We start from the raw sequence: 26,932 nt of genomic DNA on the forward strand, positions 1-26,932 counted from the left end.
AAACTGTTGATGGCTGGTTCAGAACATCTCCAAAGCGGCAGGTTTCCTTGGGGTGGTCCTAGTGTGCATTGAAAGTGGTCCAAGGAAAGACAACTGGTCAACCGGTGACAGGGTCAAGGGCTCACTGATGCATTCAGGAAGTGAATTGTAGCCCTGGTTATGCCTTATGGATTCCATGTCTCAACATTTCAGAGCTGTTTTAATTAGCTGTTTTGGTATAAGGGGGATAATTAATATTGGGCAGGTGGGGTTTATGTTATGGCTGATCAAATATAGCTAAACTCAAATTATAGTAGAAGTCTGCTTGAACTTATTTTGTCTTTTGTCCTGTTTTGCTCACTGTCTTCCCTCTGCCGCTCAGGAAACCAAATGAGCAGTCGGCTCATGAGCATGCGTAGTGCCAACGGACTTCTGATGTTGCCTCCCAAAACAGAGCAATACGTGGAGCTGCACAAAGGCGAGGTGGTGGACGTCATGGTCATAGGACGGCTATGATGTTGTCTTGAAGGGACCGGCAAGACCAGAAGGAAAAGTGGTGCATGTCCACATATCATTTACTACTCTGTAATATGCAACGGCACAGCTAGTTTTTATTGATTTGGATAAAGTTGATCGAGTATAATCAACATTTCAAACTAAATCTACAAATTTATGAAAATATGACTTCAAAGACATCCTAGTATTTCAAAGAAAGAAAAATATACCTTTTAAAGTAAGATAAATAAATATATATATAAATATATATATGAAACATAAGAGATTTATTCTGTAATATATTATAATGATTATAATTATTAATATAATTATATATATTATCATCATATTAAGCAACTCTATTCTCTTTCATCGCAATTGCTTTTGTGTGTTCAGTGCTAGACCTTATAGATAGCAGTAGCATTTTAATAAAGAGCTGTAGGCACCTGTCCAAAACACATCTGAGAACTTATTTTCTCATCAGTAGAAAATATGTTTTTTGAGGGATGAAAGCAAAATGATATCAGAGGCCCTTTTTGGTACCCTGACTCTTTTGGACTCCCCCAGGTGCACCAAGGTGACCCAGCTTTTTCCCCTTTAGTATTATACTGTATGCTCCATGGAAGCTTCATAAGACTTCATAAAGGCCTCACAAAAATGCTTTGCTTGTTGTTTATCTTGTGAGTCGTGTTTATGTGCGCAGTGCCAAAGGCCTGGGCTGATGGGGAGGTTGAGTGGTTATGAAACTGAGAGACAAAATGCTGTTGAGTAACGCAGACAGTGCTATCTACACATCATATATAAGTGGGGTTTCTGCTACGTGATTATTTGGGAGTCCGCAAATCACCACAGGTTAGATTTGCGTTGCTGAAACACATTGAGAGGCTTGAGCGGTCCAGCAGGCTGCCTCGGTCCAGAACATCCTTCATAACCACCTCTCCTCATTGCTCCGCCCTTATTACTCCCAATCCTACCCTCTATCCAACCTCTTTGACCAGCCCGGCCCACTCCTAGAGGCTGAGGGAGCTGGGACCTTTTATTTGTTTGACTTTAAGAGGACGATACAGCTTATTTAAGTGCTGACAGCCTTTTTAACCTAAATAAATATAATGTACAGTCAGAAAAACAAACAAACAAACAAACAAAAAAACAACGCAAGAGTGATGTACAGATATGTGACCAGCACTCCTATGGAATATACTGAAGCAATGAGGAGACATTGAAAAACTCTGTACTATAATAACATTTTCTGTAATGATATTCAAATTGATGAGAGAATAAAAATCCTTGATCATTATGTAAAAACGTGGTTCCGTTTCTCTTTTTAAAATAAACACTGAAAGCTGGCTGAAGGATCTGACCGTGTTCTGTTTTTCAGATGTACAGTGGCATGCAAAATACTCTTGGTCATAATTTCTCTCTGTAAATAGTTAAGGCAGATTTATTTTACAATTTGAGTGAAAAAGGAAAGAAACACCATCATGAAGAACATCATGGAACATCATGATTTGGGCCTGCTTTGCTGCATCAGGGCCTGGCCAGCTTACAATCATTGAGGGGAAGATGAATTCCCAAGTGTATCAAAAATTCTACAGCATAATATGAGAGTGTCTGTGCGTCAGCTGAAACTCTGTAGAAGTTCTGTGATGCAACAGGACAATGACCCAAAACCCCGGAACAAGTCCACAACAGCATGGCTTATGAAATACAAAATCCACCTTTTGGAGTGGCCAAGTCCGAGCCCAGATCTCAACCCAATAGAAATGCAATGGACTGACTTGAAGAGAGCTGTACACATGAGGCGTCCAGGGAACATGACTGAACTAAAGCAGTTCTGTCAGGAAGAAAGGGTTAAAATTCCTGGTCTGATTCACAGCTGCAGGAAGGGCCAGGTTGAGGTTATTGCTACCAAGGTGGGGTGAGGGGGCAACCAGCTATTAATTCCAAGGGTTCACTTACTTCTTCCACTACCACGTTGAATGTTGAATGAGTGTGTTCAATAAAGACATGCAAGATCTTGTTTGTGTTATTATTTTAGGCACATTATATTTGGCAATACGACTTTGATGCAATCACATTTTATGACATTAATGCAGAAAACGATAACATTTCAAAGGGTTCACATTCTTTTTCTTGCCACTGTATATACCCAAAACAAAAACAAAAAAACATTTACAAACACTGAAGCTCCTGCTAAAGCATGAGTAGACTGATAAATCAGTCTGATGATTATTTAGCGTTACTACCATATCTTTTGAGGAGAAATGGAACTAAGTAGCATCTTCAGTGGTGGTCAGGTTTGTAAATGATGAGCATCAGTGTTGTGCAGGATACTTACAGCTTTTACAGGTGTCTGCCTTTAATGGCAAGATCACATAGCCATTCACTTTGTCAAGTCAGTAGGACTTCAACTGTTTGCTTGGTTCATGGGGCAGGTGGGTCAGGGAATTGTATGAACCTGTGAAAAGAGCATAAATAGGAGCATTCAAATTGTGATGGAATTCTTTATGAAGCATTAACAAAAGATTACCATTTCTGAACAGCAAGGACTTTAAATTAAGTTCATTAAGTTAAAAAAAAAAATACTGGAACTGACTGACAGGTGTTTTTTGTTGCCCAAGTGTGTTTTGTTAGATTGTTTGAACAGTTAATAGCTTTGAGTGTCTACTCTGGGTTGGAGCTCTGGGTTTCACCTATGAATATGTATATCACAGCCATTGTACAAGCATTGGACACAGCCAGCTAGACATTGTCCACTGCCGTCAAGGAAAATAAAAAGTTAACAAGAGAAACATTGAGGTAGTTGTGAAGAAAAACCCCTAAACAACATTCACTGACCTTCACAATGCTTGAAGAAGAGTTGAAGAGCATAAATATAGAGGTCTGTGAAAACAAAAGGAGAATTGCAACAGTTCGGTAATGTCAGTGGTCACCAGCTTGATATAGATATTTTAAGCAGGGAGTTTACAACCACGTATAAAGCTGTTATTTACTTTGATTTACATTAAGACTGTCCTAATACTAATGCTGAATAGGTGGTCTTCCTTGCTGTAAGATGTTTAATACAACTAGATGTAGGCTAGGGATTTTACACTGGGCCCCACAACTCTAACAATTTTGCCAAAATACTAAATTAATACATTTTCTGTGCCTCTGTCGGTTACAGTCTGGCAGAATTGTCCCATATAAAATATATCTGTAAAAATGTCAATATATAATGTCAATAAGTAGGTTGTTTTGCAAAAAAGCTCAGTTAAACAGAAGAGGCATTACATTAAACCTTTGGGTTTGTGAGAGCCCCTCAAAAACAAAAAAAAAAAAAAAAAAAAGATGTTGACAGTTCATATTAAATGCCATTTCAGGTTTGTCCACGAGGGTCTTGTCTGTCTGCAGTTTGTCCCCGAGTGCCAGACGAGGGCGCTGTAGAGTCACTTCCTCGCGAACTGGCCCGAGTCTCACTTTACCACAACATGTCGCGAACGCGTAACACTCTTTTATGTTGTTGTCTGTGACGGATACGGCTTATACGGAATACCCCAAAACATACTACTACTGGAGATACTACCGTTTTTCAACCCGAGAGGTAAGCTAGAAACATTTCGTTTTCCTCCTTTCAGTCGTTAATGACGAAGCGCGCATATGTTTGGCGTTCTGCTTAGCCGCTCGCTGGCTAAAGTGTCCCTCGCAACAGGTTGCCAAGAGCGGTGCTGCACTTCGGCAGGGGAAGTGGTCGGCTAGCCTGTTAGCTAGCTAACCACTTTAAAACTTAAGCGCTTCTTAGAAAACGAGTCGAAACGGAACGGTTATACCACTGCTTTGGAAGCTCTCCCGTTGAAATATTTAGCTAACGGTTTCCGCTTGTTAAATTGATCTTATGAATGCCACTGGACAGGGCTTGTCCTTTTGAGTCGTTAGCACAGCAAAATGGCAAACAGCTAGCTTAGCTAACTTCGAGCTGCTAACGTTAGTTGCCAACCAGTAGCTACAACAACCTGTTGCGTGCCACCTGATAACTGGCGAACTTGCTCGATAGATATCTAAATAGTTAGCTACATCTATAAATGCATGTATGCTCGGTCAGGTTGTATTAGAAAGAGGTTGCTAACTTAACTTAGCTAGCTACATATATTAGTTTCACTTTAATGTCTCACCTGTAAGGCATGGATGGACATCCGAAACCAACTGGCTAGTGCTACGTGTAGACCAGAATAAAGAATTGGATCTGTAAAATTCATGTGAAAATTAAAACATGAGCGTTTTCTTTTAAATCATCCAATAAGTTATGCCCGTCAAATCTCCGTAATGCCTAAAACGTTTCTATTTTAGGTCCCACCTATTGTTGCTAATCGAGTTAAACACACTCCACATTACACAATTGACTTTATCCATGTGGTTTTCATTCAAGTTTGTTGACAAGCAAAAACCGTTTGAGTGTTTGTATCTGATGTTGAACACTGATATCTGATCTGGATATCTGAAATATTTCACCTTCCACCTTATTAACTCTTCTCATTAGGAATGCCAACACAAAAAAAAAACGCTGAGGAAAATGAAAGTAGTTTCACTATAACAGTTTCAGTTTATACAATGTCAAGCAATGTCCTAGATTGCAAATGTGATTGTTGGGAAAGTCTCCCAAGCATTCATCTTATATAAAAAATGCATGTTGAGAGAAACTGTGTTTGCAGTCTGGTGCAATAGATGGTTTTCACTGTGCACCTTTTCTGAGAGTGAAATTACCTTGAAGAGACCTTTTGAGACACTTGTTCCCTGAATTCCATTATGGACTTGCATTGTTCTCAGACATTAGGCAGTTTCCTTCGACATTAGCCTGGTTTCACACAGCCACACCCCTGATACAGGTCTGCGGAAGTTCCACAGGAGCAGTGGTTTTGGATGAAGTCATTGGCTTCCTGTGGTGCTAATAGATTTTTTTATGAAGAGAAGAAAGGTCTTTTCTTGTTGAGGACATTAGCACTCTTATTGCACAGCATTACGAGCATGGGTTGGAGAATGCAGTGTTGTTTATTTACGCAGAGGTTTGCTGAACATCCTTATCGGCAAAACACAATACTAATGCATAGAAGAGGGGTGCAGTCCTGCACATGATGGAAAGGACAAATTCATTGAAAAAGAGGAAACTCGCACTAGCATCTCACAATTGCATATTTGTTCGTAGTTATGACAATTTTGTTTGTAATTATGACAAAAAATACTTATAAAGGCATGGCATTGCATTGAATTGCATTTGTATGAAGTAAAATAATAAGTTTAATGTTACAAATTGTGTCTTTGTTAGAGATGTCCCAATCCAGTCCAGTAGATATTTTAATGGATTGTGTATCAGCTAAGTTGTAGGCCTGTTAAACTTTGTATATAAAATGAACATGCAGCCTTGCTAGCTTTGTGTGCCACTGAAGCTCTTATTGAGATGCTAGCAACTATCTAATTAGCTAAATGTGTGGCAGCAGTGCAGTTCATAAAACCATACCAATATGAGCCAGATGGTGCTAGATGACCTGGTTGAAGTATTTCTATAACTGCTGATCTCCTGGGTTTTTGTATGCATAACAACCTCTAGAAGTTATTTAGAATTTATTCAGAACAAAAAACATTCCATGGCATGACAAATTGAGACTGTTTGGAGAGAAAATGAGGACCTAGCCAGTAGTAGTATAGTGTTAATAGCAAAGGGGTTGTGTTAAAAAAATAATAATAATGAATGACATTAATTGAGCACCATTGGGTCTTTCTCAGGTATGTACACATTGTAAGCAAGAGGAGAAATGATAGGTGAAGACAGGACCACTTAGCACATCCATAGTGATGCAGGCAAGGGACAGGGACCTGGGCCAGGGACGCACAGTAATGTTGTGTTCTCTCTGATCCGTCTGTGCTCCTTAAGGAATTCTCAATCTGGCCTGTCTCTGCTTCCCTTATGTACCACCACATAGATGAATTACCAAGCTACTGCTGTCCACCCCCTACTCACATTCCTAAGTGTTTCAGTCCGTAATGCCTTAGGCCCACTCTGCTGTCTAGACCTGGATTTTTTTTTGTGTTCATTTTGGGTGTGTATGTGGGGGGGGGGGGGGGTGTCTGTGAGGGAAAGAAACATGCTGTAATGCCAGTGTGGGAGTCCATAACTGAAAATATCATTGAAAGACCTTAGACACATGTGTTCTGTTTTCACAGTGTTGCATGAAGAAGTAAGCATTAGGATAGTCTTTTGAATATTAATGCTTGCGAGACGTAAGAGGCAGTGCAGACCAGGCTGGGTTTCTCACCTATTGGTCTTTTCAATTATTTACTACTACACTGACTCACACTACGAACACGCACCCAGATGTCCTATGTCTGCTCTGCTCTCTGAGAAACTCACATGAAGTCCTTTGCTCATGGATTACATATTAACAACTTTACGCCATATATCCACAGTAAAACCTGAAGGTCATGGTCTAGTGCAGCTCTAACCCTCAAGCTGTTTTATTTGCTTTTAGTCTTCATATTCTCAGCTTATGCTTTTTATTAAAACCGAGAGTTTTTCACAGTTGCTATAGATTTGAACCAAGTGCATGTAAGGTGGGTTACCATATGCTTCAGCCAAAAAGGAAATATTGAAGTAATACTGAATTAATTATTTTTCAGTGTATGGTCTGTGTAGGAAAATTAAAATGCCCTTTTCATGACATTTATTATTTATCTGATAAGAGCTGGGCAATATGACAATATTTTATTGTATGGTGATAATTTTTGTTATCGTGATAATAAGCTTTTCTCAGGATACTGTCAGTGCTTAATAAACACTGATCAGCTGCAGGTTTCATTACTAACAGTGTAATTAGACTGGTTTAATTAGATAAAGTGCAGCAGATGTTGAAAAATCGCTCTTCAGTACGGGAGAGGATTTGAATAGTAGTTTATCTGTTGCTACTGATGTTTTTAGTCTGTGATTACATGTATCGTATTTAAATATCGTGATATAGTATTTTTACCATATTGCCTATCCCTACCTCTGACCTAGATACCCTGAAATAAAAAAATACGTTTACCCTGGTATAGATGAATAATTGTAGTTTGCTATAAATTACCTAGCATCGACCGAAACCGTGATACAAACACACAACCCAACCATGCAATGTGTAGAAGCTTTCTTCTCAGTCGTTTATACAACTATTAAGCAATAACTTTTAATTGTAACTATACGTTTGCCACATGCCCGATGTTCTGTCTCAAGACTTAAATGGGGTGTCCGTTTCGCTCACACAGACGTGCAAATTTACATTTACACATCAATTACAGAATTTATATGTGTATTTTACATTATCCACTACGGAGTAGTATAAATAGTTTTTCACTCTGTTAATAGATAATGCACATGTAATAATACTTGTACTGTAGAAAATGTCTTCTTTGCACCCTGTTTTGCTTGTGTAGAACCATAGATGATAAAGTATTATCTGGTGGGTTTAATCTCTTACATTGCCACATTAAGATGTCGTTATGGTCATGTTTTCTATCCTGTTGCTGGGCTTCTCTGCCTTTCTTCTCTGTGCAAACTTTTTCTCCCTCCTGGTACTCAGTGGTACGTATTGCGATGCTGAGAGCCCTGGAATCTGGAATTTTTGGTACGTAAGCATCAAGTGTTGGAATGTTGATCTGGAGCTTTGGAGAAGATAATGATCCTGGTCTGTTTTTCCTCTGTAGTGACAGCCGTGGAAGTGTTAGACTAGTGACTGAGCTTTTTTTACTTTGTCTTCTTTAGGGTCTAAGGGCTATTTTGATTACTTTGGCAAGTAGATTCAGTGTCCTTTGTTTGACTGAGGCGAAAACCAAAAGTGAATATTTTGAGAATTAATTTTTTTGTTTTTGTTTATGTTGTCTGGGAGTATGTGACTATTGGTATAGTTGAGAAGCGGAGATGTAAGAGCTCCCTAGTTCAGTGGCTTTTGCAGTTGCTTTGTCTCTCTCTTGATGCCACTCCTCAGGACAAGCCGCTTCATGTCTGTATAACTGGTCCATCCTGTCACTGGAGTAAGGATCGACCCGCTGTCTCACATGAATACTCCACATTATTCCTCTCTTTGCGATTGGCTTGTTTGGTTTAGATTCAATGTCCTTCAGGCTGGTGAGATAGCAGGGGTCATGTGAACAGAAAAGAGGCTAGATAAATAGATGGAGGTTGGCTGTGATTGTAACAGGTCACAATTAATAAGTGTAAGGATGCTATATTAACAGTTGTAAGCCAGTTTCTTATTGTTATTGATATATTAGAATGTTATGTATTTTAAGAGGCAGTGTGGTGATTGCTGTAGGGTGCAAATACTTTTTTTATACCATTAAGTTGAGTATAAGTCAGTTTGTAGAGAGGACATTATTACAAAATTACAAAACGTTGATTTATCATCCCCACTTCTGAATCTATGATTAGTATCAGTTTGGACATCAGCAGTTATAAAATTTGTTATTAGGGTAATTATGGCATTATCCCTGGGGTTGTAGTGCATGGATATTTAAAACCAACAAAATTGGTTTATTGTTCAGGAATTTTACAAATCAATAAAATTAAGATATGATGGATGTAAAATGATCATTTACAGACAACACTATGTAGGACTGGGTAATTGTAAATCAGACGTAATGCACTGCAAATAGAGGTGTACCACAAGGATCAGTCTTGGGTCCAGTTTTATTAATTAAATGCTGTTCCCAAGATCTATAAATATTGACTTAAAAACTGTGATTATCACTAGCCTGATGTGATGCAGCATAGAGAGAGTCTAGCAAGGCTAGAAAAACAATAGTGGAGGCAGCTCTACTATCTACTGTGGACATGCATCTTCTAGTTCCCAAGAGTAATTATTGGTGAACCTAATCACTCTAAACTGTATGAAGAAGTCTTATTAGCACCACAATATATTATGTTCGATCACAAATCACTACTAATATTGCTATTTATGATATTTGCTGAAGTTAGTGTATCACCTGTCAGTTTCCATATATATATATATATATATATATATATATATATATATATATATATATATATATATATATATATATATATATAGAATGTGCCCACCCACTGCCTTTGGGTTTGCCCCCTGCACCTGCTATGCTTCAAAACACCTGCACGCAGTCCTGAACCTGCTTACACAGCTGCTCGCTCTAACACAGCTCAACAGAGAACTAATCTCAGTACAGGCCTGGTATAGTGTGAGTTACTGAGTGTCCTGAATCCATATGAAAAGATGACTGTCTGCCAAGATTGCTGTCCAGGTGTCTGCTTTCTTTAACACTAGACAAGGGTGTTAGCATATTGGACCTTGAGCAATCTGAGCTTGGGCCAGCCGAGTGCTGAATAGAGCTAGAGGGTTTGAAGTAGGCTGCTTAAGCTCTTGAGTGGCAGATGGTATGAGGCTCTAGACTGTTTGTGTCTTGAGACATCAACCAAGTACCGTCTCATCAAGAGGGGGGAGGGCATTCTACAGACATGATTAAGCTCACCGTTTGGATGAGGGATGTGTGCACGTACGTGTGAGGGGGCATATATTAACTTGTCATTGATCGGCACACTGTTTTAGTCCTCTGTCTGCCTCCCCCAACAAAACGTTTGGTGCTGAGCAAATGCTTTGGGATTTGTTTGGGAAGGTTTGCTGTCAGTCTGTGTGTTTGTCAAATGGGCAGCAAAAAAACCCAATCAGGAATCAGTAAATCATATGAAATCATATGAATGCGGTCTCTCATGTAGCTGTCATTTTAGCTGCCAGTGCTGGTAACAGTAAATAGTGTATTAGAAATAATGTTGTTGCAATTTCTTCAACCAGCCTGATAGCTTTAGTAGTTCCTGCCTAAAAAGGTTTAGGTTAGTTTAGTTCTTAGTTCTTTAGTTCTTTAGTTTAGGTTCTTATCTAAAGCCCCATGAAATAACATCACTAGCAGTGCCTAGATGCTGACATCACATTTAAAAACTGTGATGTGCTCACAGGTGTGTTGAAGCCTGTCTCTCTTTCTGTGGCGAGGTGTAAGCCCACAATCCTCTTACGTTTTGTAGGAAAGATTAATTGGATTTTCTCCTGTCGATAGTGGCACAGCTGTATCTTACCAAAGCCTCTGAGAGCTTAATGAAAGCAGTCATGCTTTATGAACTCCACTATCAGTTTGTTTTTACGCTCCTTTTTTCTTCTTTCCTGTCCTTTCATGCTGTAACCTTGGTATTTTGATCACGAAAGTATTTTGTGATTAAGTCTGTATGAGTTTGTGCGCACGCACGCACACACACACACACACACACACACACACACACACACTCTGTGAGACTCTTTTTGTCTCTCTTTCTCTCTTCCTCTCACTCTATCGCTCTTTCACACACATACATATAAAGTGCTTACAATAGAGCCCTTATACTGGTCTGGTCTACCAAGGAATGTTGTTCCCAGGCTGCTTTGCATTCCTACCATTTGCATCATGGGATTGTTTCTCCATCTTTGCACATCTGACCTCAGAAAGATCAGTGTGCAGTGGAATAGGATGTGAGGGAGGAGTGTGTGTGTGAGTTTTTAAGGTTATCTATATGGCTATAATTGCCAGTTTTACTTAATGATAGAGATAATTACTACACAGAATGATTTCAAATTTGAATACCCTTTGGACTGTTATTGTTCTTTCAGATTTTCTCCTCAGTTTAGTCATTGCATCACACAAGGCTACCAGCACAGGAAGAGTGAAGGTTAGCGCATACTTTCTTCAGGTTACTTGAAGCCAGACACAGACACAACGTCCGCTTTTAGCAGAGCAGTGACTGCATATTCTATTGCATCAGTTAACCAGCGCTCCTGTCGGCAAGCATCACACTTAAGAAATGGGGGAAGAGGGAGGGTCATTCTTCTTCCTTGAGGAAAGTAAGGACTAAGGAGAATGATTGGGCTCCTAGCCACGGATCACCAGGGAGGCATCGCCAGGAATCGACCTTGCTGTCTTGGAATGATTGGACCAACGGGTAGGCCGCTCCTCTGTGGATTTATTTTTGCCTGAATTGGCCATATATGTTTTTTTTTACCCTCCTAATAGAAAACTTTGCAGGCCAGGTTACCTGCCGTTTTTTTTCATCGAACTCAGTAGAGATCCCATTTCTGTGTTTTTCCACAAAGAACAAATTAAAGAGATGTCCAAGTAAAGAGATTTTTTTTTTTTTTCTCCCCAATCCAGCCCCCTTTTCGCTGACTGTTAGCCTTTGCTAATTCAATATTTGTTTTTATACAAATAATGCACCCCGTTACAACTTAGGTAAGGTGCTGTTAATAAAGACTTTGCTGGATTTTTAGTGAGCAGTTTCTATAAACAGACATTCGAAACTGATTTCTTATGTTTGGAAGCAACTTTTTTTAAATCACTGTTCTAAACTTTATAGTGTTTAATTTCTTATTATCTAGTCTGACTGACTTACCAGACCATTCAGCTTCTAGTTCCTTTAAAAACGCTGCAGTCAAATCGTGGATAGTGTGTATAGTGGTACACACTTTGAATTGATAGCTGTGACTGTTTGTTGATTACTTATGTAATGTGTAATAATTATTTTATTGTGTGGTGATTTATTTAACCAGGATTACACTGAGGTTAAAAATCTCTTTTGCAAGTGAGCCCTGTCCAAGACAAGAAATAGATAAGCATTTTGCATTTTTCGTACCCTATAAAGGTGGCTTCTGATTCGGACACTTCATTCCACCTTAAATAGTGCAGCACATATTATGTACATTTCAGCAGCAGAACATAACTGCTGCATAATTAAAAGGTGGAATTGAAAGTTTGGATAAGAGGACAACTATAATTTACCAACTGGTAACGTCAACACAGTAATCAGTTAAAATAAGTAGATAGATAATAAATAGCTAAAGATAAATAGCTAGATATTAAACACTAATTTATTATTATTTTTACATTTTAAATCACTTTGTTTTACAATAATTGTTTGCTGTACAGATTTAAGTTTTGTTTTTTAATAAGTAAACAGACATCCTCCTGATAAACTAATCCAACTGGAATAGAACTTCAGACTGTGTGGGGTCTCAATCTGTAACATAACCTATTCAAACATTTATAAATATTTCCATTTTTCATTTAACTTTACATTTGTTGTATTTTACAGATGCTCTTAGCCAGAGGGACTTTACAGGTGCCAAAAGGGTTGGCTAATGTAGCATGAGGGATCTTAGCATTGTGTAGTGAAAAGGACTTCAATCTGTCTGTTCCTTGTCTGTCAGCTCATTACCGCCCTACATTGCATTAATGTAGTCCTTTAAAAAATGTATGCAGTTGATACTTGTCCCTCCTTATACTCCCAAGTTCTTGCCAGCCATCTCCCTCTGTTTCTGGTGAATGCCCTGAGAGCACAGGCTCCAATACTCAGGGGAGCAGTAACCAGGAACCAAGAGGCCAGGCCTGACTGCCCAGAGTGCCCCTGAGACATCCCATCACAATCCTGAGTGCTTGTACCCAGCTCACTAGGAGGCACGGGTGAGGAAGAGCCCCACCTAGACCCCCACCTAGCTCTGTGTGTGTGTGTGGGGGGGGGGGGGGGGGGGGGGGGCGGTTTGCCCTCCTTCAGTTCTCAGGCCATAGGACCTCCAGCCCACTGACAAAGCTGTTGCCATGACAATGCGTTGGGCAGTCGCGCGGCACAGTAATCTCTTCTCAGCAGAGAGGCAGAAAGGGAGGGGCAGAAAAGGATGGGGGAGCAAACCATTAGAGAGGAGGTGAAAGAGGAGGGAGAGAAAGAGAGTGAGGGATGGTGTTGAAGATAAGGGCGGCTGTGTTTGGAGAGCTGATATCAGAACAACGACTCCTAAAAAGCTGAGCTGGGAGATGAGAAGTTGGAAGTTTCAGTTTCTTTCTGAGCCGGTGGTCTAAACCCCTGTCTGCAGACCAAAGTCTGTAGACAATGCCCAATGAGATGGTCTGGTGCTTCCTTTCCATGTCAGCCTGTTCTGAATTTGGCTGGAAAAGTCAAGAATGCAGCAGACTGAGGAGGAGGGGCAGGGAAAAGGACAAAGGTTATCCTTTATCCTCGACATGGTGTCACATGACCGCTGACGCGCTTATGAGACCATTTCTGCGTTTTGCGTGTGGTCTCTGTGTACGCCACACCCAGTCTCTATCTAAGTCAAGACTTTTTGCTGTAGTTCACCATTCACTTTGCAGTCTCATTTGATGACTTAAGAGATGACAAGGCTGTGACTCACACTTTTTTTTTTGTTGGTCACTGCATTAGTGACCGTAGAGGAAGGTGGAGTAAGCTTAAAGGGTCAAAGGTTAGGTCTCACATGAGTTGGGTTGGGTAGGCCTGGGCTGGGCTGGGCACTGGGGGTTGTCTTAAGTGTCTCCTGAAATACAGATGATAAAAGGAACAGATAATGGGCAGATCTGGTCTGTCTCAAACAGCTGGCAGCAATAGCAGGATCCCAAGGCCACCTCAGAGCCTATCAATGATAGAGGAAAGGGCTGTATTTGAGAGAAGACTGTGCATATTCATGTTATGTTCGGTTTTCTTGGTGGTGTTTATTTCTTTGTGGACATGGGTAAAATAAATCTTGCATGCTGACTTACAATATTTATTAGTAAGGCTGTAACGATGCGGTGTACTGTATTGTAACATATACTATTGTGTCTGTACTATAATGTGATGTCACTAATTTGTTGTTGGCAAAAAAAAACAAAAAACATTATTAACAATATTATATTTATCATTACTTATTACTTAACATGGCTATTAGTTAATGCAGTCAGATACGAGCCATGTCTCTCTGTGTTATATATATTAACATCTTTGCGTTAACACAGTGCCGAAATTCGGTTCAAATGTTTCCTGAATCTGTAGAGCCTGCATCTAATTGCCAGATTATATACGTAGCTCACATCTGGACGTATGAAGCTATAAAGATTGGTCGAGATACATGGTCATCTGCCTCACCTCTGTAGTAGATGGATTTGTGCATCCGTCTATGTTTTGTGTCAAACTCACCAATTGACACTCAGAAACTCACCTCTGCGTCTTGTGTCTAACTGGTGGAATTGTGTGTCTGTCATCTGCATCTCATCTGTAATTGGTGGTTTTGTGCATCCATCATGATCAAAATCATGAGCATTCTGACATTTAAAAACATTTTTAAATATTCAGTATTTCAATATTTGTTCAGGTGATCAATATTAGGGTCTCATCGATTTAGCATTGTTGTTTTTGCCTTCAAGGAAAATAATTTTTGTCTTTTTTCAAAAAGTGTAACTCTCCTCTCTAACTCCGCTCTGTCCAGGTGAATCTCCCTCTCTGGAGCCATTATTAACCAAGAACTCGCTGTCATGGCCCCAGTCTTCAGACCATGCAGAACTCATCCCTCCTAAGCTTCACGCCATCCACATACACATCCTCACGCACACTACCACACGCCTGCAAGGGAGGCAGCGCAGGAATGATGACCACCTCCCACATGAACGGCCATGTGAACGATTCGGAGGAGAGGAGAGAGGGTGGCAGTGGCGGTGGTGCGAATGAGGCCCTAGATGAGCCTGTCCAGTGGCACAGGGAGATGGCTGTGGATTGCCCAGGTGACCTGGGTGCCCGCACTCTACCCGTCCGTCGAAGTGCCCAGCTGGAGCGCATCCGCCAGCATCAGGAGGACCGCAGGAGAAGGGAGGAGGAGGGCCGCACCCGCCAGGAGCTCGATCTCAATGCCTCAATGCGCCTCAAGAAGCTTGCACAAAACCCAAAGGTGGGCATTGATAACCCCACTTTTGAGCCTATTGAGGGCACCTGGGGGACTCTTGGACAACTACAAGGCTTCAGTGGAGCGCCAAAACTACTAGGTAAGTGATACTTATCTGTAAACCTTTTGCTCTAGCTGCCTCCTTCCCTCCTCCTCTTTGTCAAAAAGAGTGAGCCTATGGTTCAGAGATGCAAAATACAGCAAAGGCAGATAATATTAGAAATGGTTTTGAAAATTTATTGTAATACTGATACTGGTGAACAGAAGGACACTTGTCCACAGATACCAGGAGACATGAGTGAGCTCATTCTTATCAGAGGCAAATCAGGCCAGTGATTATTACTGCCATCATATTACTGATGGCAAAGAGCAATCAAGGACCAAAGAAAGACTTGCATAGAAAGCAAATGAAGTCAGTCGCAGTACATGCTGCCTTATTCTTACTCATCTTTCAGTTTTCTATATCTGTCTTTCTGTGATGTTTGCTTTTCCTTCCTAGCTGTGCCTTGCAACTGAGTCTTGCAACTGTCACTGTGCAACATCACATACAGTCCTGTTCAACAGTTAAATTTGTGCATGTGTATCCTTAGGTGTTTAACCGTTTCTTACATTTCTCACATCTGGATGGAGTGTCGTACAGCATAAAGTAACAGACCGCAAGCTAGGAGTGCACAGTTTAGCATTTATATCACAATATTTGGAATGTGATAAATAAATGCTACTTCATTCATCATTCATTCATGCTGCTACATTCCTTTCATATATTGTGATCATATTGCTGCTCTCTCCTTTTTTCTCTCCTTTTTTACCCTTTTTATATTCTGTCATTTTATTTATTTAATAATTGCTCTTTGGGTGTAGCTGAGACCTTGAGATCACAATTTCGTTCCACCCCATGTACCACATGTAATACCAATGACAGTAAAGTCTCCTTTTAACCTTTACCCTACTATTTTGATATGCCTTGTAATAGGGGTGTAACAATGGCAGTAGCCCCACATCACTTAAACACCTAAACATAAAATTAATATAATATATGGTATGTATTGTTTTCATTAAAACATCTGCCAGATGTTGATCATTTCTTAGAAGAAATGAACCTGAATGAATAATGGGATTCCTTAGTTTCTTGTTTTGCACTTGCCGTATTATCCTTTGCTTATGAAGTCATGTACATCATGCGAAAGCATCACACTAGGTTCCTAGTTTTAATCACTGACTGTGCTCGGTGGCAGTGGTTAAAAATTCGATACACTATTCAAGGTTACATTTTTATGTATGTATGTATTGAAATCCATACAACCTTACTGGCATGTTGGATTTATTAAGTTTTTAGTAGAACTTCTATCAGGGAGATGATGTGTGGGAGGGAGGGAGGGAGGGAGGGAGTTTGTAAGGGAAGCAGGAACTCTAATGAAGGTCAAGTAAGGTGTCTGTGTGTGTCTGTGTGTGTCTGTGTGTGTCTGTGTGTGTGTGTGTGTGTGTGTGTGTGTGTGTGTGTGTGTGTGTGTGTGTCTGTGTGTGTGTGAGAGAATTCCTAAGAAAGGAACCCTGCAAGGGGGAGGACCCTGCAAGGGGGAGCTTAATTAAAATGCCTCTTATGAGACATTCTGACTCAGCCTGTTCCAGCTGCACTGTTTTACCATTTTTCCAGTCTCACTTTTGTTTTTTTTAATTTCTCTACTGTCCTCACATTCCTTACTTCTAACTCCCTCTGAATTCACCTGGAGTCTGACCCACTCTGGGAGGGGAATTTGTTCCCTTTTTCCACCCCAAAAAATCAAGAGGTCATAACATTCTGAGGTTTGTGATCCACTATCAGTTGCCTACTAATTGAGTTAAAAAAAAGTGTGCATAAATAAACTCCCTCTTCAGCTCCTCCAGTGTAAATTCCCATGGTTTTCTTAGCCCTGCCTTCAGCATAGAGAAGAAAAGGTTTTAGAGGTAAAAGTAAAGGAATTCCAGACAGGACAGCGTAATTAATAGAAAAATAACTATTTAACAGTCAGATATGGACTTTGATTGTGTCTTTAAGTCGTTTGGTATTTAGGCTACTTACTGTGGTGGCATTCAATGCTTGTTAATGAATGGCATGTGGAGAGCCAGTATCTGTGTTTGTTATGGATGAATGATTGAGAGGTATGTACTGTTGTTATTTAATTCACTAACTACCGTTTGCACTGTTGGAACGCTTAGCAACCTGCCCTCAGCTTTCTTTCAGATTATTTTATTTATGTAAGTCTGACTTCTTTTTTGTTGTTGTTTTTTTATGTAGAGCTGGAGGAGCTGCTGATGTCTTTGAAGCAGGTGCAGCATTCTCTAGGAGACACTCAGAGTCAGGAGGATGTGGAGTTGGTGTTGCAGCTGGTACAGAAGCCTGACTTCCAAAAGGCCTTTAACATCCACAATGCTGTGGCTCTGCACATGAACCGACCAAGTCCTCCTTTTCCCCTCACAGATCGCTCCCAAAGCCTTGCACAGGAGGTCAGCACTCATCGTTTGTTTTTGATAGTATTTATGAATATCAACCTATCCATGCTACTAATATATATAATATACATTGAATTTTATGTATTATAATTTATAATAATAATGTAATTCATTATAACGGTATTATTTGAGACCATATTTTGAGATCATCTTCACCAGACCTTCAGAGCAATGTACTCTGATTTAACTGCACCAATGGGGTATGCACATTGTTTTATGGTGTTTTGTGTCTTGTGGTCATTTATTGCTAAAAATAATTTGTCACAGCAATACAGAATTGTATTTAGTTGTGCAGTCATACACAGTCTTGTGAAAATCTACACACACCCTCTTTGAATTCTATAATTTTACACATCAGAAAAAAACATCTGGTACTTAAAATGATGTAAACAACAACAACACATGACAAATTATACCATGTGAGTATTTATTTAACAAAAAACTAGGACAAAATGCAGACGTAGTGTGAAATTTGAAGACACCCTTACAACTTCTGTAGGAATTAAGAAGGTAAATAGCAGTCAGGTGCTCCTAATCAAATACCATTGGTTAATTGATCATCAGCATCAAGTGTGACCACCCCTATAAAAGCAGGAGTTTGGGCCGTTTGCTGATGTGGAGCATTTAGTTGTGTTAACACAATGCTATGGAGGAATAACATTTAATAGTGATTTTGGAGCAGTAATTATTTAATCCGGGAAGGGCAATAATGCATTTTCCAAACTGTGAGAAGCCCATCATTCTACATGGAGAAATATTATTTACAAATATAAAACATTCAAGACAGTAGCCAGTCTTTCAAAGACTAGACGTCCTAGCAAATTCACCCCAAGGTCAGACAAAAACAAACTTTAATGAACTTAATCAACGCTATAAAAAAGAGTGGGCCAAATTCCTTCATTATAATGTGAGAGACTGGTAATGTCATACAGAAATACAGAATTACTTCAAGTTATTGCTGCTAATGGTGGTTCTACAAAACACCTGTGTGTGTTAATTTAACTTTTATCAGTATCTCCTTAAATGCCCTTGGTATCTGTTATTTCATTCAATGATAATGAATTGTGTTTGGATATAATGCAGGCCTGCCTGTGGAGGTAGGCTGTACAGTCAGAGTTTCTCTGCCATGTTTTGTCTCCGCCAGTGAAAATATTCAGTGTGTCTGTTGTTGATAAAGGTCTTGTGTTTGGCGTGAGCTTAAGATAAAAGTAAAGTTCAGGGGATATGAACGTCATAACTGATCAGCTAGGAGCATGAGCGCTAATTAAATGTAGGAGAAAGGCCTTTTGCTTGGAGTCAGTGTTGTGTGAAGTGTTAATGAGAGGCAAATAAGCTTGCTGTTGTTGTTGTTGCTCTCCTTCCTTCTGCTTGTGGACAATAACAGGCACAGTGCAGCTCTGTGCTGAGCCTTCATTAGGGCCCAAACTCACTGACCTGAACTGGCCTCTAACAATGCAGCCTCTCTCTCTGGGCCAGGATAGCCACAACTAGAAGGCCTGGCCAGAGTACTATTTTTGCTTATCAATGGCCATCTTTCCTCACTGGGCCAAGGGGAACCAGTGCACAACTGGTGCTTTTAGCTTTGTTTCTTAACACCATGAGCACAAGCCTGTTTGTGTTACTGTGGCACATACCTCTTCTTTTTTGCTATTTCAGTCTTTTTCAGTACACTCATTAGCAAAAACTCATCTTTATCGTGTCCACACACTGTTACACCTTAACATTGCCTGTGTTCAACAGTCGGGTGGGGGGGGTGATACTATAGTATACCTGATACTGTAGTATATTGCTGCTGTGAAATAGTAATGATACACATAGCCGTATCACCGTAGCCTCCATCCTTGTATTTTCCAAAATAGCTGCAGCATTCCACTATTAACTTTAAGTCTGCTCCCTAAAATCAACGCAACACATCTCCCCCCCCCCCCCCCCCCCAACAATTGATTGGCACTTGTCTCATGTTCTATGGTCACACTTTCTGAACTAAAGCTTTGTACGGAAATAAAAGCAAGTGAAACCCGGAACCTTACTTCCTCCATGATCTGTCTGGTGCTTTCTGACTTCATTGTGCCAACAGTGTGGTAATGTGAATAGTCATGGAGCCGGCGTGGAAAATTGGCCTACTAAGGGGCTTTAGAATGCTGTTAACTTAGCAAGAGGAGTTGCATGGTTGTCAAGAGATATTGTGAGATGTGTGGTAAAATAGGATAATTGAATTTGCAACATAATTTCAAACCATGTTTGAATTTGTTTCTTTGAAGAATTTATTTTTTTATTTTTTTTATATTCCTGTTTTACACTGGAAGCTGGCCATCTTGTGACCTCATGTCTAAATACAACTGGGGATTACTTATTGGATACTTAACCTTTTTGGCATATATGCCTTTTATGTACCCTGTGTCAGATAAAGTCATTGGTAGTGTTTTTCTTTTTTGCCGCTTGCAGAGGGAAGGAGGTGTTAACTCCTATTAATGGCCACTAAAAGAGTTCTGTATAGATGTGCAGTTCAAATAATCGATCAGAAACATGACCAAACATAGTACATCAATCTGCTAAGTTGAGTTAAAGTAAATCACATTTTCTTTTGAGGTGGATCTGTAGCTTATATGTAATGACATTTTCACAGGTTGGCTTCTTAAGTCCTACATTAAGAAATTATTTTATACCTTTTCTCTCTGAGGCACACTAATTTCTTAGCTGTGTTGTTCTTCCCGTTAGGTGCAGACCATGCTGCACAACAGTTCACAGAAGGAGGGGCTGGAGCTTAGCGCTCTGCTGAGAAGCCCTCATGTGCAGGTCAGTATTGTTCACAATCTGTACACACTTCTGCTCCAGCTACTTCTGTGGAGTTACCCTTAACAGAGATGCCCCCAACAATGTTAGTCCTGTGTGCTGAAATGTAAAGGTTAAACACTTCGATTTCTCTTTTCTACATCTGCAGGCTCTCATGCTTGCCCATGACAGTGTGGCAGAGCAGGAGATGCAACCAGAGCCCTTCAGTCCTCTTGATGGCCCATGTGAGACCCTCACACAGTGGGGGGGTGAGACTGTCAAAATTGTTCGCATAGAGAAAGCTAAGGACGTTCCACTGGTGAGAAAATCCCTTATGTGCTCCTCTGTGTGTAAATTTAGTTTACCATTTCTGTCCTGATCTGCCTGGTACAATAGAAGTATGTGCTTCTTTATAGGGAGCGACTGTGAGGAACGATATGGACAGTGTGATCATCAGTCGAATTGTGAAAGGAGGAGCAGCTGAGCGTAGTGGGCTGCTCCACGAAGGAGATGAAATCCTAGAGATCAATGGCGTGGAGATCCGTGGCAAAGATGTCAACGAAGTTTTTGATATCCTGGTAAGTAGCGAGAGCCCTTACACTCAGGTTTGGGATGAAGACACGTGCTGGATGGTATTTGATAACATTCGGTATCACATTGTTTTCTAAATATCACAATATAATGGTTTACATTAATAAAATTAATTAACTAAATACTGGAAATCTTACACAGACCCGTGTTTAAAACGTTCTTGATCTTTGTTTTTCTCAGGCGGAGATGCATGGCACGTTGACGTTTATTCTGATTCCAAGCCAACAGACAAAACCTCCTCCCATTAAAGAGACTGTGGTGAGTTCTTCATATAGTAGATCATTCATAACTGAAACACAAGGATCATGGTTCTATGATTTAAATATGGACTGCTGAATTCCCTCTTTTTCTGTTTGCCTGCCCATTTGTCTATACCCAGGTCCATGTGAAGGCACATTTTGACTATGATCCTTCTGATGATCCATATGTACCATGCCGAGAGCTGGGTCTTTGCTTCCAAAAGGGGGACATACTTCACATCATCAGTCAAGATGACCCCAACTGGTGGCAGGCTTACAGAGACGGAGATGAGGATAACCAGCCTCTGGCCGGTCTGGTACCAGGTAAAAGATCAGTGGTGTATTTAACGTGTTTGTCAAGGTAATTTAGCTGCCTACTATGCTGCCCAGTGTTTGCTAGGTGAAGCAAAAAAATGGTTATACCATAACAGCTGTTAATGTCAAGGTCTAGGATGTTTCCTTAGAGAGTAACTGAACAGTTCACTCTTGCAGTCAACGTGTGGTTCAGAAGAAATGGTTAGGCTTGAAGAGCAGTTTTCACTAAGAGCTATATAGTACTGCCACAATCTCAAAACAACAAGGCTTGTGGGGTGCTCTGATGGGCTACAGAAGGGTTACTGTGGCACAAGTATCAGTATTTTCAAGTAATGGTTATGGGAAGAATATCTCACAATCCACAGTTTATCATGCCCAACTGTGTAGCTCCAATCAGAGTACCCATGCTAACCCTTGTCAACCATCCAAAGTGCCTACAATGGGCACAGAAGCATTGGAGCAATGAAAGTAAATTGTAAGCCTGCTCTGATGAGTCTGTCTTGTTTCCTTTTACTTCACTCAAGTGACCAGGTGCACATCAGATCCATGGGGAATCCACCTGTCTGCTGACATGAGCTAAAGGATCTAATGCTAATACCTCTGTGGCAGATAGAATAGGACGCCTTCATAGGTCTTGTAGAGTGAGATGTGTTGGTGGCACAAAGACCAATCAGCATATTAGGCAGGTGGTTCTAATGTTTGAACTCATTGAGGTAGATCATAAAACTTTTGTTCATTGTTTAGGCAAGAGCTTCCAGCAGCAAAGAGAAGCAATGAAACAAACAATAGAGGAAGATAAAGAGCCTGAGAAATCAGGTAAGCACTGGTATACATACACGCACAAATCCACTGTTGATCTTTATTTATTTATCTGCACTGATTTTGTTCTGAGTAATTTTGATTATAGTGATAAGTATTTAATCTCATTAATTTTTTAGGAAAGCTGTGGTGCGCAAAAAAGAACAAAAAGAAACGGAAGAAGCTGCTATATAATGCAAACAAAAATGATGGTGAGTTAGCTTAGGCTCATTTTCTCATTACTTTGGATACCTAATCAATGAGAATGTAAAAATGCTAAATGTGTCCTTTCTAAATGCATATATACTGCGTCTATATAGTATAGATTCCTTAAATGTCTTCCTGTTTTAAATGTTGTCTTATTGGGAAGGGAATTAGTTAAACTCCCCTTGTTAAGTGTTTTGCTCAAGTTTTACATCTGAAAGGGAGTAGGTCAGGGGTGAGGAACCAAAGGTGGGAATTCAGCGCAGTTTGCTGATGTTTTAACACACCTACTAAACCTGGCAGTAAATCGATGAGTTAAATCAAGTGTGCTTGAGCAAGAAATGCACAAAGCTGATTTTGCACCTCTGGTCTAGGTGTTGAATTTAAAGGTGCAGATCCTATAAGGCTGATGCATTTCTTGTAGTGTCCTGTCAGGGTTCAGTCAATAACTGGCAATTTACTGCATACATAACAGTGCTAGAAAGAGCCCTCTCAAATGCTCTCTCAATGAACATAGTAACATAAATCTGTGTAAATCTCACTTTTTTATATTTATTAGATTATGACAACGAGGAGATTCTTACCTATGAGGAGATGGCACTGTATCACCAGCCAGCCAATCGCAAGCGCCCCATTGCTCTGATTGGCCCGCCAAACTGCGGACAGAATGAACTGAGACAAAGACTTCTGTCTAGTGACCCTGACCGGTTTGGAGGCGCTGTTCCACGTGAGTATTGGGTTTTTTATTTGATGCTGAGTGCACACTATCATGACTAAACAATTATGCAACAGCAAACAATGTTATTGTTCTCATTCTTCCTGTTTCTGCATGAGTAAGTGTGTACACCTTTACACTGACCGCACAAAAGATTTCAAGTAGCCCTGTCATAATTTTTGCATGATCACTTGATTGTAATTATTTCAGCTGAAAGCAATTGCTTAAGAGGAACACAGCCATTAGATTTTAGTCGTATATACGTATATAAATAATAAAAAAAAACATTATATGTCTTACTTGTGACTTCAAATTCTAACTTTGTTAGAACTATTTCGTTTTTTATTTTGTAAGTTTGTATCTTCAGCTTAAATTTCAGGATTGACCAGCAATAAGTATTGTGTAGTATGAGCAGTACAGCATGCAGTCATAGCTTTAAATAGTTAACCCTTCAACAGCAGTTAAAAATTTGTGTTTTCAGCATTATTTTCATCCAATGTGTCCCTTGTAAGAGACTCCTTTCCCAACAGACACTACACGGAACCGGAGAGACGGAGAGGTGAATGGCCGTGACTACCACTTCGTGTCTCGCCAGGCCTTTGAGGTGGACGCTGCAGCAGGGAAGTTCATTGAGTCCGGAGAGTTTGAGAAGAACCTTTATGGCACTAGCACAGATTCTGTGCGACAGCTCATCAATAGCAGCAAAATCTGCCTCTTGTGTTTGCACACTCAGGTAAGAAAGAGAAAGAATAAAGAGAGGATTGAATTGTTGTAAGGTATCCTAATCTTATTACTGACTGGCTCTTCTCCTTAGTCTCTGAAGGTTTTGCGCAGCTCTGACCTCAAACCCTACATTATCTTCATCGCACCACCCTCCCAGGAACGACTGCGTGCCCTCTTAGCTAAAGATAACAAGAACCCAAAGGTAAACAGAAGACTTTTCTGCACTCTTAAAGGGATAATCAAATTCAAATTTGTGTTGTGTACATTCTTTAAAATAAAAAGTTGATGAGCTTTTTTTTTTTTTTTTTTTTTTAGAGCGAAGGCATAGGACAACCACTTTTTTATAAGTTTTTAAAAGATGTTTTAAAATAAATTTCAGTTGTTAGCCACATTTAAGAAGCTTTTTGTTTTTCTTCATAGTAGCTTATTATAGTCTCACTGTAACACTGTCTTCTCTTCTCAACGTCTTAATGAAGCCTGAGGAGCTGAGGGACATCATTGAGAAAGCCAGGGAGATGGAGCAGAACTTTGGCCACTTGTTTGATGCTGCCATTGTGAACACTGACCAGGACAAGGCTTACCAGGAACTTCTGCGTCTCATCAATAAACTGGACACTGAGCCTCAGTGGGTTCCTTCGTCCTGGCTGCGCTGAGATGGTTCTTCACTGGTGCACAAACACAGAGGAAAAAATGTAATGGTTAACAGACTGTGTGTGAACATTGCTGTGTGGTTAATTGGAACTGCAAGACTGGAGACATTTGATTGTGGGTCATGTCAGGACACTGCATTCTGTAGCTGTACTTAACCACAATCTAAACATTGAAATGCTGGACAGAACTGTTTCTGCTCTGTTGAATCACTACACTGTGGATATTCCTCCGTGTTGTCTTTTTCCCCTTTTTGATTGTTTTCCACACTAAATTAACTACCCACATTCCGGAGCTATGTAAGAAAATTACCAGCACTTGGTAGCAGCAATAGAGTTTTAGTTCTTCTATACTGCTTTTTGACTATTTATAATTGTAAATATACATGATGTATTTTTAACCATGTCAGGGGACGATGTGGATGTGGTTCCTGTATCTTTTCTAAACTATCCTTGCAGATCAGGTCTCTGATGTCATTAACATCTTGAGTCTTTGCAGTCAGTCCATCAGTCAGCTGGAGAAATAACCAGGTGCTGCAAGCTGTCTCTAAGTTCATTAGGTATATCCTTATGGTTCTGACTGCTGTGACTGCTTTTTGTCATTTGTTCCCCCCCCCGACTATCATTCAGGTGACTCTGCAGTCGCTCTAAAACCAATTGGCATAGTCTTACAATGCACTGCAACACTGCAAAAAAATATTGTTCATTTACATGTGCCTGAACTTGAATTTTCAGGTAGTTACCGACCTATGGCCTCTTTCAGAAGGAAAAGATGATGATGATGATGATGATTTGGGTTATCTGACAAGGGTCCATCATAGGTAAATTCCTTTCCCTACACATTCAATGGAGATGTAGATGAAGTAAAGGAGCCATTGTCTTGCATCTCTTGTGTGATGCATTGCTGAGACTTTGAGGGCCTGGCTCCATCCCACCTGAAGAACACTAACTCCGAAGCTCTGGTGCCACAGAAAAGAATGAACATTAAAGTGGCATACCCCCAAAGCCTCCGCCATCCCAAGTGGCTCAGCCTTGTTGTTCCTATGGCAACCGACACTGTGATTATGAGCAACTAGACTTTGTGTGATTAGTAAGCGTCAGGTTAAAGGTGTTTGTTGTTTTGTTTTTTTTTCCTTTTGTGTGTGTGTGTGTGCGTGTGTGTTTGTGTGTATTTTTACAGTGCAAGTCTATGCTTTCTGTTTCAGTATTCACATGCACTTCCAGAACTCAGAAGTGTGACCAGTATTGTAAACAGTATTTCGAAGCAATACAGCGCGGTTCACCTACTGAGTATAACCAGCCTAGTCTTAGTTAGTTTTTTTTTTTTTCTTGTGCTTAAGTTAAAAATAATGTCTGTTCCCTTTCTTTCAAGGAGTCACTGCGAAATGGAAGTGTACCTTCTGTGCTGTGTATGAATCTGGATGTTTTCATAAGCAGGGTTCATGTGTTCTTACCTGTGAGGGGCTCAAAACCATGTGCTTCCTCATAATGTCTGGTCGATCAAACAAAAAAAACGTTCACAAAGTTGAAGTGCTATATGGGGTAAGAAACAAATAGTGCGTGTGTATGCGTGGCCTGTGCGTCTTCCTCTGTAGAGTTTATAAGAGCATGTGCTGTAGATTCTGAAACTCAATTATAATCGAGAAGAATCTCAGAATAACGATTGTTTATATTTGTGAGTTTAAATGAAGCCTGTTTGAAGGAAATACTGTCACTGGAATGCAGTATGCAGGCACGTTATCTCCTGTGACTTAAGCGCACACACTGGAAACAGCTTTATTGACTTTTTAATTAATATAATCACTGTATTTTGAAAGCAACTTATATATTTTTATGTACAAAATAGATCATCCACACAAAGTACCCACCTTAGCTTAGCTTTACTCCATGTTATTGGTCCATGTTTTGCACTGGTTCTGACCGGACTGCAGACAGTCAACATGCGACCTAGTTACATGCCAATTAACTGGTAGTAGAACTAATGAATGTAATAAGAATCACTTCTGTCTGAGAAACTGTTTTTGTATGAATTATACATGTGAATTATTAAAAACCAGATTGATAGAGCTTTTGTGTTGCTTTGTTCAAGGCCTGTATGGCCTGTAATATGGGTAAAAAGTGTATATATAAACACTGTCCTGCAAAAAGAAACCTTGTCTTTGAAATGGCAACTTTACAGGAGAACTAAAAAAAAACCTTCTTTACTTT

At 40.0% G+C, this 26,932-nt stretch overlaps 2 protein-coding genes across 9 annotated transcripts in view; both read left to right on the top strand.

Annotated features, from left to right (window-relative positions):
• Positions 1–1,779, top strand: part of gphna (gephyrin a) — a 107,190-nt gene extending 105,411 nt beyond the window's left edge. For all 8 annotated transcript variants that reach the window (XM_072689906.1, XM_072689908.1, XM_072689907.1 and 5 more), the window contains one exon: positions 362–1,779. In XM_072689906.1, the coding sequence (XP_072546007.1) occupies positions 362–495 (134 nt within the window). In that variant the 3' untranslated portion in view covers positions 496–1,779. The remainder of the gene's footprint in view (positions 1–361) is intronic.
• Positions 1,780–3,932: 2,153 nt separating this feature from the next.
• Positions 3,933–26,791, top strand: pals1a (protein associated with LIN7 1, MAGUK p55 family member a). The gene is made up of 14 exons (XM_072689914.1): positions 3,933–4,057; positions 14,781–15,330; positions 17,506–17,714; positions 20,439–20,516; positions 20,662–20,811; positions 20,909–21,070; positions 21,264–21,341; positions 21,463–21,646; positions 22,382–22,453; positions 22,576–22,647; positions 23,199–23,366; positions 23,885–24,087; positions 24,169–24,279; positions 24,554–26,791. The coding sequence occupies exons 2-14, from the start codon at positions 14,847–14,849 to the stop codon at positions 24,728–24,730; spliced, it is 2,148 nt and encodes a 715-aa protein (XP_072546015.1). The 5' UTR covers positions 3,933–4,057; positions 14,781–14,846; the 3' UTR covers positions 24,731–26,791.
• The last annotated feature ends 141 nt before the right edge of the window (positions 26,792–26,932 follow it).

Source organism: Salminus brasiliensis, chromosome 10 (genome assembly GCF_030463535.1).
Source record: "Salminus brasiliensis chromosome 10, fSalBra1.hap2, whole genome shotgun sequence".
Lineage (NCBI taxonomy): Eukaryota > Metazoa > Chordata > Actinopteri > Characiformes > Bryconidae > Salminus > Salminus brasiliensis.